Here is a 14,337-nt window from a genome sequence, read left to right as displayed (position 1 = left end):
TAAAAACCCAAAGTTGTAGTTTTCCCATGCGTTGTTGTAGGAAGTTGTCCTGGACAATGTATCTTTGACAGCACATTTATCCTTTGGTGCCTGACAGGGTGGGAGTTCATACAGGACCATAAAGTGTGCTGTGTTTTAGAAAGCTCACTGTTTTCAGTGAGAACTCTCTTGCAGCTTGGCTGATTTAATCTTAATTCCATTGTCTTAATAACTGCAGAATATATGCTCTCTGTACAATTACAGATTAGATTTACAGTCAGTCGCAAAGACGTAAGAAATCCTAGGCAAAATAGCAGCAAGTGAAACATTTTAAGTCCCTTTTCAGTCATTTGTGTGTCTGTATCTTTTGCTTTCCCTATAAAAAGACTACCTTACTGCTATTAATTTCATTTGCTTTTAATCCTGTAATAACTGCTTGAAAGTTTCTAATCTCAAAACTTTATGTCATAGATTTGCGTTCTTGCTCATAAGCCCAGTTCTGTACATGTGGCAAACCTTGTTGGAACAAAGCTGCTTCAAAATAAAGCTTTCCCAATGGTCCAGAAAGAAGATTAGAGGATGCTTATCCTTGGTTTCTGAACCTTCTTCAAATTTGACAGGATCACAGACAACCCATCATTTCTGCTTCATTGCTTAAAAAAAAATAAAGCAAAAAATTCAGAGTTGTCCTGGCATGCTGAGGCTTATAAATAAGAACATAAAAGCAGATGAGTGAGCCTTTGGGTGTTGTGTACATTTTAACTGCAATGGGTTCACATTTTAACTTTATCTGTATCTGAACAGATTAATATTTAACACCAAAGAGTTAAAGTAAATAAATTGCTGCATCAAATAATAGAATTTTATTTGTGTTTGTTTAAAAAAACCCACAACTACAGCATCTCCCCCATACATAACAAAAGCTCAGAACAGAAACGTTTTAAATTCACACGTTAGAATGAAAAATTAGTCACATTATTTTTATTACTTTTGCCGCTAGGTGTACATACCTGTTTTGTGTGCAAAGAGAGAAAAGCAGATGTGAAACGCTGTGTCGTATCCCACTGCGGAAAATTCTACCATGAAGCTTGTGTGAAGAAATTTCACCTTACTGTGTTTGAGAACAGGGGGTTTCGATGTCCTCTCCACAGTTGCCTGAGTTGTCATGTTAGTAACCCCTCACATCCACGAATGTCAAAAGGTAGTTTCATTTTACAATTTTATGACTGATGAATTAAATCTGTTTATGTTATGTTAAGGTAAGGAATCTGTCCATGGAATAACTGCTAGCTGCTGTTTTTCAGGCATGTTCTATGGATGGATTCAGGATTTTTTAAAAAAAATAATGATTAAAGAATTTTCAGTCAACATTAGTATTTAGTATCTTCTTTTTTTAACTAGCTTTCAATTATATTTTGTTAAGGATGTTTTCTTCTCAAGAGAGAATGAAATCTAGAATGCATAAATAATGAGAGACGGGCTGAGCAGAGTGAGGGTGGGACCTGTGACTGTACAAATGCTGCAGCAGGGTTTGCTGACTGTGGAGACGTTTGATTCTGTGCATAGATGTTTGATTTTGTGCGTATTTTTAGCTTTGAGCAACATCTGTAGACCAAACTGCATGACTGAGGAAAGCTTTTTACCCTGGCGTGCATAGTTAAAGCCTTCACATTTAAATAGTCTAGTGCTTTAAACTCAGCGTAGGATTCTTTAAAACCTTTGTTAATTCAGTATTGCTGCTAAATGCACGTATGCAGAATTTGAAAATATAATTGATGTAATTTTTTGTGTGTATGAGCTACCTTGGGCGGTTTTTAGCTCAGATAATAAATCAGTTTTGTTCTAAAATAATACGGCAGTATTTTGCTTTGCTAGGAAAGATGATGCGTTGTGTTCGCTGTCCTGTTGCATACCATGCTGGAGACGTTTGCATTGCTGCGGGATGTGCAGTCATTGCTTCCAACAGCATTGTTTGTACGAATCATTTCACTGCCATGAAAGGAAAAAGTCATCATGCGCATGTCAATGTGAGCTGGTGCTTTGTGTGTTCAAAAGGTAAACAGATGTAAAACTCTTCCATAAATGCTGCATCAAAATCTTTTATTCTTCAGTGTGAATTTTATTTTGGTAATCTGTTTATAAAAAATTATTAGAAACGTGGCAGATTAAGGTAGGCTTCGTTAGGTATTGAAATAACTTCAGGTTGGCTTATGCTGCTTCTGGTTTTTGAGTATCCTTTTTTTTGCAGATCTAATTTATTAAAGAATGTTTTTACTTGGACTTCATCCAGCAACCAGAAGCCTGATTTTATTCTTTACCAAAGACACGTAATGAGAAGTATTTCTCTGTTCTTTCCCCTCTGTTGGATGTACTTAAGCTTTTTGTATTTCGTTATTGCAAATACGTAATATTAAACATAAATATTTTAAGAGTTGCTTTAGTTTAGCACCAGACAGCAAATTGAATCTGTAGTAGTTGTTACTGAGAGAGAGCAACTAATTAAGGATGGTTTGTTTTATGCTGTACAATAAATTTATTTCTTATTGAGTGTCACAATATGCATAGTGCTGATTAAACTGTAGCAGTGAAGGTTTACCTGATTTAACAAATTAACAGGCAGCATAGCAGCTTTTAAGCTGCAGCTAGCTTTCCACTTGATAATTCATGGAACATACTAACAAACTCATTCCTTCCCCTTAGGAAAACACATAAGAGAAATCTGTTGTTGTGAACATTTTGCATACAAAGAAATATTAATATATATTTAAAAAATCCCAAAGTAATAGTAATTTGCAGTGCGTTATTCTGGCTTTTTTATTGCTTGCTTGCTTGCTATTTTGTCTGTATTACTAATCCAAGACTGCCAGGCTTTCAAATCAGAAAGGACCTCAGGGTTTGTACATAACTAAAGGATATGTAGTTGTTGCAGGCCAGCTTGTTTTAACCATTTATTTTCTAACTGAACCTACCACATATGTATCACACTGCTTTGAAACTGGCTGGAATGCAAAACCTTTATTTTTATCTTGATGTTTTTCAACCTTTTTTTTTCCCCTCTGAAGGAGGAAGGTTGTTGTGCTGCGAGTCATGTCCTGCGGCGTTTCACCCAGACTGTTTAAACATTGAAATGCCAGATGGGAGCTGGTACTGCAATGACTGCAGAGCTGGGAAGAAGCTCCATTTCCAGGATATTATTTGGGTTAAACTGGGAAACTACAGGTCTGATGAACGGATTTATTTTGCTTTACAGTACTGGCATGTTTAATTAAGGATCATACAGTTGGTTCCTTCTGTAGGCGAGCCTTCCTGTACACAGATTTCTTATCCCTCCATGAATTAGGGACCTGAGCTCCTTGCAAGCTTCGATTTCAAAGCCTTGGAGCTTCAGTTGTGCTCTCAGACAAGGCATGCAGTCCTTGTAGTCTTCTGACGTCTGCTACCACTGTATGACTGTTAACCACTTTTGTTTCAAGGATCTCTTCAAATAATTAAGCTGCTATAACTTATAACTGGCTGAATTACTACCTTGCAGGCTGGTAGATAAGTCACTCAGGTTGTCAGTGTTTCATATGTTGAGATTTAAGTGAGATAGAGGCGGGTAGGGTTTATCCTGGAAAGCATTAGTAGCTATTATCAGCTGTTTCTTGGCCTTTAACAATTACAGTGATTGCAGGTCATGTTAAAGATGATGGTTTTGCTAACCAGATGCAAGGAGTTTTGTGTGTCCTTATCTTGCAGATGGGCAAAAGTCCTACAGACCTGAGTGTCCCGCTTTCCTTTTCCAGTCTTTTCTTCTCTTGTTGCCCGGGGAGTGGGAGGAGGAAAGGATTTTAAATCCAGTTGGATCATGGAAATAATAATCAGTTACTGTTGTTTAGGATGGTTTTATTAAGCTGTCTCTTGCAGAAAGAGCTTGACTAAAATGCTGTATTTTTTTATTTGTACCTCTGTGCTAGATGGTGGCCTGCAGAAGTCTGCCATCCGAAAAACGTTCCCCCAAATATCCAGAAAATGAAGCATGAAATCGGAGAATTTCCTGTGTTTTTCTTTGGTTCTAAGGATTACTATTGGACGCACCAAGCCCGGGTGTTCCCTTATATGGAGGGAGACCGAGGGAGTAGATACCACGGGATCAAAGGAATTGGAAAAGTCTTCAAAAATGGTACATAGCTAAAAGTAAACAAAAATAATCTTGTGATATGCGTGCTTTACTTTCTTCACACATAGCCTTGGGACTGGGTTTGTACATTTGTTTTACAATATTAAATTAAAAAAATTGTTTTGGTGTCCCAGGCAGTAGTCACTACCACTAACTTTGAATTAAAGCATTATTGCCGCAGCTTGTAAGCAACTAGCATCTAATTGGAATTATTTCTGATGACTTTCACTTTCTGGAGAGGAAATGATGAATGTAACTGGGAGACAGAAAGGGTAGAATTGATACATCTGCTAAGAGTATTAACATTCAGAAGCATTGTTTGGCAGAAGATTGAATGGTGGGACTAGGAAGCAGAAGATGATTCTTTATTTAACACACATGGGAACAAGCAAGTCAGCTTGGGAAGGAGTAATCCTCTTTCTAACATTTCTGTTAATAAAACAATCTTTTTTAGCTTTGCAAGAAGCCGAAGCTCGATTTCGAGAAATAAAGCTACAGCGAGAAGCCAAAGAAACCCAAGAAAGTGAACGTAAACCTCCACCATACAAGCACATTAAGGTAAGGTATGAGGAATTTACACTGGGTACTCTAAGGTCTAAGCCAGCACTGGGGGGAGAGAGAGAGACCTGAGTGGCAAGATAGGGAAGAAAGGTTGTAACAGTGTGCTGGTAATTGTGCTTTTATAGTCATGAAATGATGAAATTTTGCTTCCATTGGAACATCTAATTTTGGATAACCGAATCAATAACCACTGTAATAACTCTAACAAAGAATTCAAATGTTTTAAAGCAATGTTTGAACTATTTTAATGTATTATTTAGGTGAATAAACCTTGTGGTAAAGTGCAGATATATACTGCTGACATTTCTGAGATTCCCAAGTGCAACTGCAAACCCACAGATGAAAACCCTTGTGGCTTTGATTCCGAGTGCCTAAACCGGATGCTGATGTACGAATGCCATCCACAAGTTTGTCCGGCAGGAGAACGGTGCCAAAACCAGTGCTTTACGAAACGTCAATACCCTGAGACAAAGATCATCAAAACTGATGGGAAAGGGTGGGGTCTGGTCGCTAAGAGGGACATTAAAAAGGTATGAATCATTCTTGCCTTGCGAAAAGCTGGTGTACTTGTGAAGCTGCTGGTGGGTTTGGTATATACTTCACTAGTGATACTTAATCTCTTTCAGGGAGAGTTTGTGAATGAGTACGTGGGTGAGCTGATTGATGAAGAGGAATGTATGGCAAGAATCAAATATGCACATGAAAATGACATTACCCACTTCTATATGCTTACAATTGATAAGGTAGATTATTTTACATTTTCTTCTGTTATTCAGTTGTAATATTGTTTTGATCTCTTCTGCTTCTGTTGATCACATTCGTAGGGTGCTCTGCTACCTTTGATGTTCCACAGTTTCATATATTCACGAAGTTTCATCTTGTATGCCTGCTTACTCCATTCTATATATAAAATACATCTTGTTAGTTCTAACTGTGTAATGTAATAAAGTATGTGTTAAGATCTATAAGTTGTGCTTTGTTGCAGTATGAAGTTTTGGGAAATAGTAGTGGTATGTTTTAAAGAGTTACTGTTAGCTGTCCTTTTACTAGAATTTCAACAACAACAAAAAATTTCTAACGTGAGGGTAGTGTGGGCTGTGTCCTCACAACTTAAATTGAATGCCCAAAACATTGGGCATTTAATTTTTTTTTGCAGCTCTCTGTCCCTTTATTTCTTTATAGCAGAACTCGGCTTGTGCTTTCATAGAAACTCTTTTCTGAAAGCGCTGTCTCCATTAGTAGCCAGCCAGCATGCCACAAATTGATTCTGCAGCACATTAATCCAGCAGATTAATTGATGCAACAGATTAATCCAGCATCTGTGGTTCTCTGTGCACACTTCCAAGTATTTTGTTCTGAGAAGAAAGCATCCCCTGGACAGCAGGGGATATTGATTATAGATGTATTATATTGTTTCAGTTCCCAACAGCTAATTATGAGAAAAACAGGAGTTGACTGTCAGTCCTGCATATTTTTTCAGTCCTAACGACCTTCCTTTTGCCTGAGACAGTCTGCTTTGTTTTCATTAGTCCTGTAACTGAGGAGTTCCTGTGCAGGAGTTATCACCTAAGGAAGATGAAACCACATTTCTCTGAACACTTCGGTTTCTCACCTCACTGCTACTCTGACACACGATGTCAGTGTGTTAAATATCTGAACCAAACATATATTTGACTTTTGCCATGGTTAATAAATTATCTTTGTGGCTCTGTCCTTTAAAAATGCCTGTAGCATTATGAGGCTGAGCTGTACTTGCGGTTAAGAGTGGCTGGATGTATGTGCGCATACTCATGACAATCGTACACATACGTTATAAATATGTGTTAGAAAGCAATCTTTGTTCATAAAGAAGCAATGGTGTCTTAATCAGCTCTGGCAAGGAGCTTTTCAATTTCAGAATTCTTCTGGCCGTTTCAAGACTTTGTTCTGTTAATGTCTGGTGTGTTTGGTGACTAGAAATTAGAAGGAAATTGTGTGTAGGGATGGGATTTTTTTTAGTTCACCAAGAGCTTGTTTTTGTTTAAACTAGGCTGATTTGGGAAAGAAAGCTGTTGAGAAACTGGTAATCTCTGCACGTAATCATGCAGTGACTTGGTAAATACGATAAAGCACAGTATTTGTAAATGCGTCACAGCTTTGTGAATGCAGAGTGAAAGGTAAATGGACTGAGTTTGAGTTTTGAGGCATTCTGGAGGGAGGGGGGTCTAACATGACCAGTGCAGTGCTCACAAAAACACTTGTCCTGCCGCGTGGCTGAGATGGGTTCTGTGAAAATGTGAGCTAGAGCAGTGTATTGCATTGGGAGTGTCACGTTCCAGAGCACGTGTGACACTACAGTTTTCAATACAACATGTACCATCGGTTTGCTTGTGTGCTTCTGGGTAGCAGCACCATGTCTAGTTTGAATGCAAATACTGAAATAATTTATGGAACTATTTTTTGTGTGAGGTGGGGAATAAAAACATTGATTCTGTTGCTGGTTTGATCTCCAGGACCGTATTATTGATGCTGGCCCCAAAGGAAACTATTCTCGTTTTATGAATCACAGCTGCCAACCAAATTGTGAAACGCTAAAATGGACAGTAAATGGAGACACTCGTGTCGGCCTGTTTGCTGTGTGTGATATTCCTGCAGGTATATCAGCTTATATTGGTTTTGTTTTAATTCCCAAAGTTAAACCTCTTCCACAGTAATGAGTGGGACAGGTTTAACTGAAATATTTTTGTAGAGAAGTCAGAACGCAGAAGAGATGCTTTGTGATCTGCCTTTGACTTCAACGTTTCTTCACAGGGAGTCCCATGGCTGGGTTTTGTTACTTGTTTCTGTGAGAACACCAAAGAGCCCCTAGTTAGTGTCCTTGCATTCATTTCGTGTTGTAGGGCCTGGTTTGTTTTAGAGATCTCAAACAGTACTCTGCATCTTTTCTTCACGTGAATATAATGAGCTTAAGGAGCAGATGTAGGAGGCTGTTTAAAAGAACAGGCTGCCCAGGGAAGTGGTTGAGTCACCATCCCTGCGGGTATTTCAAAGATGTGTAGATGTAGCACTTAGGGACATGGTTTAGTGGTGAACCTGGCAGTGGTAGGTTTATGGTTGGACTCATGATCCTAGAGGTCTTTTCCAACCTAAATGATTCTATGTTCTGGTTTGTGTACACGTGTTCACACACACACATATCTGTCTATAGCTATATCTAGCTATACAGATACATAGATACAGCGTGTTTGTGTAGACCAGACACATGCACACTTTTGTAAAGTCAAACTGATTTATTTTAAGATGTAGTTGCATAAGACATCCCACTGTACTGGCATGTAGTTAATCATTGTCAGTGTTTATAGCAGTGAATAGAGGGAAAATCCTGTGATCATAATATATGAGCAAGCAAGTATGAAACCAGAAGACAGATTATGAAACCTTTATTTGTTTGTAATAATTCTGATGGGCCTCTTTACCTTGTCCTTCATAACAAAAGGATACATCTTATCTTCCTCAGGGACGGAGCTGACTTTTAATTACAACCTTGACTGTCTGGGCAATGAAAAAACAGTCTGCAAATGTGGTGCCCCAAACTGCAGTGGATTTCTTGGGGACAGACCAAAGGCAAGTAATGTGTCAAGGGAATTTAATGATGTTTTGTTTTTCTAGCCTTGTTTTTCTTTTGGGGGATGTGTTGGTGGACCAGTTCTGCGTTATGATAAGGGTTAATGCTGCTTAAGTTGAGGCTAGCTGTCCCCTGAGGGAAAAGCTTACTGTTTCCATTGCTGGGAAGATGGAAACATTCTCTTGCCAAACAACCTTGGTGCTAAAGAGTACACTTCTATGCTGTAACACTGCAGCAGGTGATGCTGCTTTTGGGAACACCCTAAAGTAATTTCTCCCACATTCTCCTATGAGAAATTAATTACTTTTGGTCCTGAATTAGAAATACTGCTGGCTGTATTCTGGAATCAAAAGAATATAAAAGAAAGGGTTGCAGAGGGAATAACCTTCCTAGTCCTGTTTAAAGTATGAAGGAGCAAGGGCTGTAGGAGCTAGGAACTGACTAAGAATGAGCCTAACTATAACCAGTGAGATTAATCTGACGTTGCACTTTATATTTCCCTCATCTAAACCTTAAAATGAAAAGAATTTTGAAATGTAAACATAAAGAAAAATGAAATTATGTCATGAAAGTGGCCTGTATGATTCATGTCAGGTTAATTTAAAACCTGTAATCCAGGAGAGGTTGATGGGGCTTTTGGAAGGGCTGGCACAAGTAAGTTCCCAAGAGAAAAAAAATCTCACCTGTGGATGTACAAAGGCTGCACCACCTTTTGTAGTACTTTACACTGCTCAGTATCCAGCGCTTCAGAGGACTTAAAATCTTTGGAATTCACATTGCTGTTTTCTGTTAAGGGAGAGGCTTAAGTGGGGTTTCACATGAACTTGTGATCATTTTATGGGTACAGCCATGAAGAAATGAAATGTTACCGTTCAGTTTTGCAGGACTGTCTGCACTGGTTGATAGAAGAGGCTAATTTTAAAGAAAGTAGTTAATGATTACTGGGGCCAGGGGAGAGAGTGATGAAAGAGATGTTAAAAAAACATCCAGAATGAATTCTAGATTATTTGGTGAAAGAGACTTGAAAGTGCAAGCAGCAGATAGATTGAAGTAGGGATAAGGCTTGGTATTTTCTTTCTGGCATTATGAGCACAGTTATAGTTTGTAAAAGCCTGCTGTGCATTCCTCAAAGAAGTGAATCAGAGGCTGTTTTTAATAATTCCAGTGAGAACAGGCACAGGTGGAAGAGAAAAATGGATAGTGAAGTGATTGATGGTGCAATAACAAAATGGAGGTAAATCAGCTCCAAGTAGATTAGACTGGGAATTGGAAGACCTTTTTCAGTCATGAGAAAGTGGAGGAGCTTTCTAATATGAAGGGACTGTAGGAATGAGGTCTGATTTCACAAAGACTTTTTATAGGGGTCAGCATGTTCATTTTATCAACAAAGATAGGCACAGTGAGGCTCTGGACGGGTCAAATATTTGCCTGTGTGCGCAGTATGCCAGGCATGCCAGCGGTTTTCCTAGGTTGTGTAATACTTTTACTTTGCAAAACTGGCATTTAGAGAATTGAATCATATTCTTTCAGAATTCTTCCACTAATGCCTCAGAAGAAAAAGGCAAAAAGACCAAAAAGAGAACACGGAGACGCAGAATGAAAAATGAAGGGAAGAAAGAATCTGAAGATGATTGTTTCCGTTGTGGTGACGGAGGCCAGCTGGTATTGTGTGACAGGAAATCTTGTACTAAAGCTTATCATCTCTCCTGTCTCGGTCTGGTGAAACGTCCTTTTGGTGAGTCAGCTTGCCCCTTAAACTTAGTCAAATAAATAACTTGCACAGGAACCTCATTCATTGCACTGAAACCTTGTCTAGAGCGTCTTCTTGAAAATGCTCTTTTCATATGCTAAGAACTTAATTGCTGCATGGTATAGGAGGTCTTTTTGAGTGTGGAGATATGATGATGGTGCCCTCCTGCCTCTGACAAAGTGAGCCTTTTGTTTTGCAAATGTAGGTAATTAAGTACATCACTTGGTAGGAGCAGTGTGGCCCATCATGGGCAGGTTAATTATATCTAAGAAATGCGTGAAGCCAGTTGAGTTCAAGCCAAAAGAATAGCAGCAGCAGCTGGAACAAGGCAAGCAGGAAAATATCAAGGGTAGCAGGCATTGGATTGCCCTTCCAGATACCACAGGAGTCATCTGGTTCCACAGCCAGCCATGTCGGGTGGGATTTGAAGAACTGAGGCAGGCAAAGCCTGTTATCCCTGAAACAAGTGAAACAAGGAATGGTAAAATATGCTGGGGCAAAAGAGTGTCTGTAGGTAAAGCCCATCAGCTGTCCCCTGAGCATTTTAACGTAGGCAGCAGTTGACTGGATGTTTGGATACGCTACCCGGCTGCAAGTTCTGTAAATTGCTGTTGAGTAAAGCCTGAATAATTTCTTACAGCTGGAGCTTCGCTGCCTTATTTAAATGGAAGGATGTCAAGTTTGCTGCTTTCTGCTGTCAGTTGAGCTTTAGAAGTGTGATGTAGCACTTTGATTTTTGAGATTAGCACCGGTGGTTGCTTTCTCATCTTGCTTTTTCAGGGAAGTCGTGTGTTGTTCAGTGGCTAAAACATAAAACTTTAAAAGACAATGACACGTTTTACTCTCTACTGATGTGCTCTTTGTTTTTGATCACAGGGAAGTGGGAGTGTCCTTGGCACCACTGTGATGTTTGTGGCAAACCTTCTGTTTCCTTCTGCCACTTCTGCCCAAATTCTTTCTGCAAGGAACACCAAGACGGGACAGTACTAAATTCTACTCTGAATGGACAGTTATGCTGCTCTGAACACGTTCTCGGGGTGGATTCTGTTGAAACTCAGAAGACTGAGAAACCCCGCAAAAAACTGAACAAGTTGAAGCCCAAGAGAAAGCAGAGGAACAGATGGATGAGAGCTGAATGCAAATAGTCATGGACTGCAGTTTCTACTGCCAACACTATCTTGTAGATAAGTTGTGAATATGACCAGGGAAGGACACAATTTTACATATATTCTGTAAAGGTTACATGGGGGGGGAATTTTTTGTTTTATTTTGTTTTTATAAATCCACTGAGCCAACCACAGCAGTCTTCTGCTGCTTCTGCACTGATAACGAACTACATAGTTCAGAAAATTTCAGGACAAACCAAACTTATTACTCAGCATTACAGTTACACTTGAATTGTTACGAATGTAAAAGGTTCCCTCCAAAGTATTTTGGTTGGAGGTAGGTTAAAATCAAACCAGGTAGGCATAAATGTAGGTTTTGAGATCGTATTTGTCAGCCAACAGATGTTTAAAATAGTATATCCTTGAAAGAAGTTATTAGCTCTGAAGTCCTTTTAAGTAAGAAATGGCTTGGTCCGTGGTCCCAATGAGATTTGCTTGCCTTGTGTGTTTTTGAGCAAGTGCTTGAATGCCATTCATGATCCAGGTACGTATCTCGCTATGACTACACCCATCACAATTTGTTTGTTCTTTTTATAAAAATAGGTCTCCAGTGATTCTTAAACCAACATGTTTTTAAGTATCCTTCCACGAAGAAATATAGTGTGTGGTGGGGAAGGCACACCCTGTTCCAGAGAGGGGAAATCTTATGTTGTAAGAGATTTTTTTCTATACTGTTTTTTCCTGTATTTCATTCCAGCGAAACAGAAATGACTTGATCTTGCAGAGCTGTACAAGTCTGGATTTAAAGGGATATTGTCTTGCAGTCTAGGCCCAATACTTTAGGATTTTTGTGTCTTAATAAAAATAAATCTTAAAAACCTATTATTTTAAAGAATTACTTGAATTTTTTTTTTTAATGTTAACTAAAATGCAGAGGCAAACATATCTTTTAAATGCTTGGGAGTCCAAGCATTACAACTTTCTGATAATGCAAAAAATGCCCAACAGGAAACAAAAAAACCCCCCATGAATGAAACAGAAGCTGAAACTTGAATTAAACACAAAAACTAAATTCAAAACAACTAATTAGAAGTCAAATAGATTTGTGCAGAAGCACGTAAAGAACAATTTTAATGTGAAATTTAGCCTGACTCTTCCTTTTGATAAAGTTCATATAAAACTGGCTACTTGACTTGGCAAGCTGTTGGATATTATTTACTTTGTTAGGAGCTCTGCTCTCAACTCTTACCGCCACAGTGTTGTGTCAGCAAAGCTGTTTTGAATTCTTTGCTGCCATTAGGCTCTCACACTTGCAGTGAGATAAATATACAAGATTTAGTATTGATGGAAATAATATTAGAACTAGGAAAAAACGGTTAAGAAAAACGTCTTTACCTGTTTTCTTCCCAGTGCATGCCATTGGTGTGTGATTAGGCAGTGTTACAAGTAAGTTTTGACTTGTGCCATTGTTATCTAGCCTACGTAAACACAATGTGCGCCTTCACGTCCATGTAGTGATTTGTGTATGTTCTAGCTTAGTTTGCCTTTAATAGTGAGGAAACTCTGTGTAGCCCTTTTGAAAATGAAACCTTGCTATATCATGAAAGTATGTGGGTTTTTTCCAGGAGTATTTCTTCAGGGTTTGATTGCAGATTTAGTTTTTTTAATTATTGAAATCCCCCTTTGTTCCCAACAGGTAAAAATTTTGCTTTTATTAGAAGATGTTAATTGAAAGAGGTTTTAAACGTAGCATTGCCCTATGCTGAACTCTTTTGTGACCAAACAATGGCTTTGTTCTTCTTATCATTCTTTTATAAATACTGTTGGAAGGTTTCGTTTTTTTTCAAATAATTTTGAGAAAGCAGCACAGTTCAAAATAGAGGCAAGTGTTACATGTGGTATGCAAGCCTTGCACTTGAATTAAAGATCGAGATTTCTTAATTGATTTTGAGGGAAGCTTTCCCTCTCCTCTAGGCATTTGTTATACCAGCACTGAAGCATAGGCCTGTGCCTAAAATCAAAACCAAAAAATGATGTTATGTATGTTTCTGTAATGTTGGGGTTTGAGGGTAGGAAAGTGAGATCAGGTAGTAAAGCAGAAAGATTTTCCTCATGCTTTTAAACAAAATGAAGGAATTTGATGTCATTGGGACCATTCTTTGAATACTCTACCATGTAAGGAAGGCTTTATAAGAATACCTTTAAATAAGTTATTATAAAATCTTACCTTTACATTCCATTGCTTTTATAATTTGTTAATTTTTTAGCTGTTTTGTCGCTTTTTCCTCTTCATGTATAGGTGTAACAGCTCTGGCACCCTGGAACAGTTATGCCCCAAGTCCTAAGAGGCAGATACCCAGTTCTAGAAACCACCATCTCAAATAGTTACTGATAGAACTAAACTAAATACTGCTGCAGTAACACCACTTGTTTGAAGGCCTGTCACAGAGCCTACAGCTCCCTGCCTGCTTCTCCGGGGGGCTGACAAGCACATTTATTATGGCAGGATGCAGGACAGCCACCTATTTTGTATCTGTCTGTGGGTAAATAAAGACTTTGGGGTTCAAAGCAATCCCTCTTGGTGCTTTTGTCGTGACATTAAATTTACACATACAGATCTTAGGAAGTGGCTGTTTGCCTTTCTGCTTCTTTCTACCTCTTCTCTGCTCTTTGCTACTCACCTCTTTGGGCCAATAAAGGCTTGCAGCAGTAAGACTGCAAACCAGGAGTTTGCTTTTGAGCTGCTAGGATTTCATTCCTTCTGCTGATCACAGACTTTGGCCTTTAAAAGAAATGTGGATCATGCTCTCCCTTAATACGTACTGACCATGTAACCCCACGAGCTCAGCCACGGATCTGGTAGAATTTTAGTTTCTGATTCAGGAAAGATGGGGTTAGGTGTCTTTTAATGAAGGTTTCTTTACCTCACTCTGCAGCACTGGGAGAACAGGCTGCAGTTTCTTTTAAAAAAGAGGGCAAAAGAATAGCTCTTCCATTATTATTTTCCTCCTCGCACTGTTCAAATACAAGGGAAAACAATCTTGAAAAAAAAAAGTTTTCTCATGATGCAACTCAATACTTTGTAACATTGAGCAACTTCTAAGCTTTTTCTGTTATAAATTCATCTAAATAACATCTAAAGTATGGCATTATGTACTTAGTGTCTTGCCCATCAAAG

General features: G+C 38.6%; 1 protein-coding gene and 1 non-coding gene across 5 annotated transcripts in view; both read left to right on the top strand.

Annotated features, from left to right (window-relative positions):
* The window catches only part of NSD2 (nuclear receptor binding SET domain protein 2), a 108,965-nt gene extending 97,214 nt beyond the window's left edge, over positions 1-11,751 (top strand). For 3 of the 4 annotated variants that reach the window (XM_069856474.1, XM_069856476.1, XM_069856473.1), the window contains 11 exons: positions 980-1,180; positions 1,855-2,034; positions 3,042-3,198; positions 3,936-4,141; positions 4,593-4,696; positions 4,960-5,229; positions 5,326-5,442; positions 7,192-7,333; positions 8,196-8,302; positions 9,834-10,038; positions 10,930-11,751. In XM_069856474.1, coding sequence (XP_069712575.1) covers positions 980-1,180; positions 1,855-2,034; positions 3,042-3,198; positions 3,936-4,141; positions 4,593-4,696; positions 4,960-5,229; positions 5,326-5,442; positions 7,192-7,333; positions 8,196-8,302; positions 9,834-10,038; positions 10,930-11,198 — 1,958 coding nt within the window. In that variant the 3' untranslated portion in view covers positions 11,199-11,751. The remainder of the gene's footprint in view (positions 1-979; positions 1,181-1,854; positions 2,035-3,041; positions 3,199-3,935; positions 4,142-4,592; positions 4,697-4,959; positions 5,230-5,325; positions 5,443-7,191; positions 7,334-8,195; positions 8,303-9,833; positions 10,039-10,929) is intronic. The other variant, XM_069856475.1, reaches the window with a different exon arrangement.
* Positions 6,921-7,050, top strand: LOC138720483 (small Cajal body-specific RNA 23). The gene has a single exon (XR_011337413.1). It is a non-coding gene; the product is annotated as a small Cajal body-specific RNA 23 (non-coding RNA).
* Positions 11,752-14,337: the final 2,586 nt, after the last annotated feature.

This window comes from Phaenicophaeus curvirostris, chromosome 4 (genome assembly GCF_032191515.1).
Source record: "Phaenicophaeus curvirostris isolate KB17595 chromosome 4, BPBGC_Pcur_1.0, whole genome shotgun sequence".
In the NCBI taxonomy this organism is placed as follows: Eukaryota; Metazoa; Chordata; class Aves; order Cuculiformes; family Cuculidae; genus Phaenicophaeus; species Phaenicophaeus curvirostris.
This window is presented reverse-complemented; position numbering and strand designations above follow the sequence as displayed.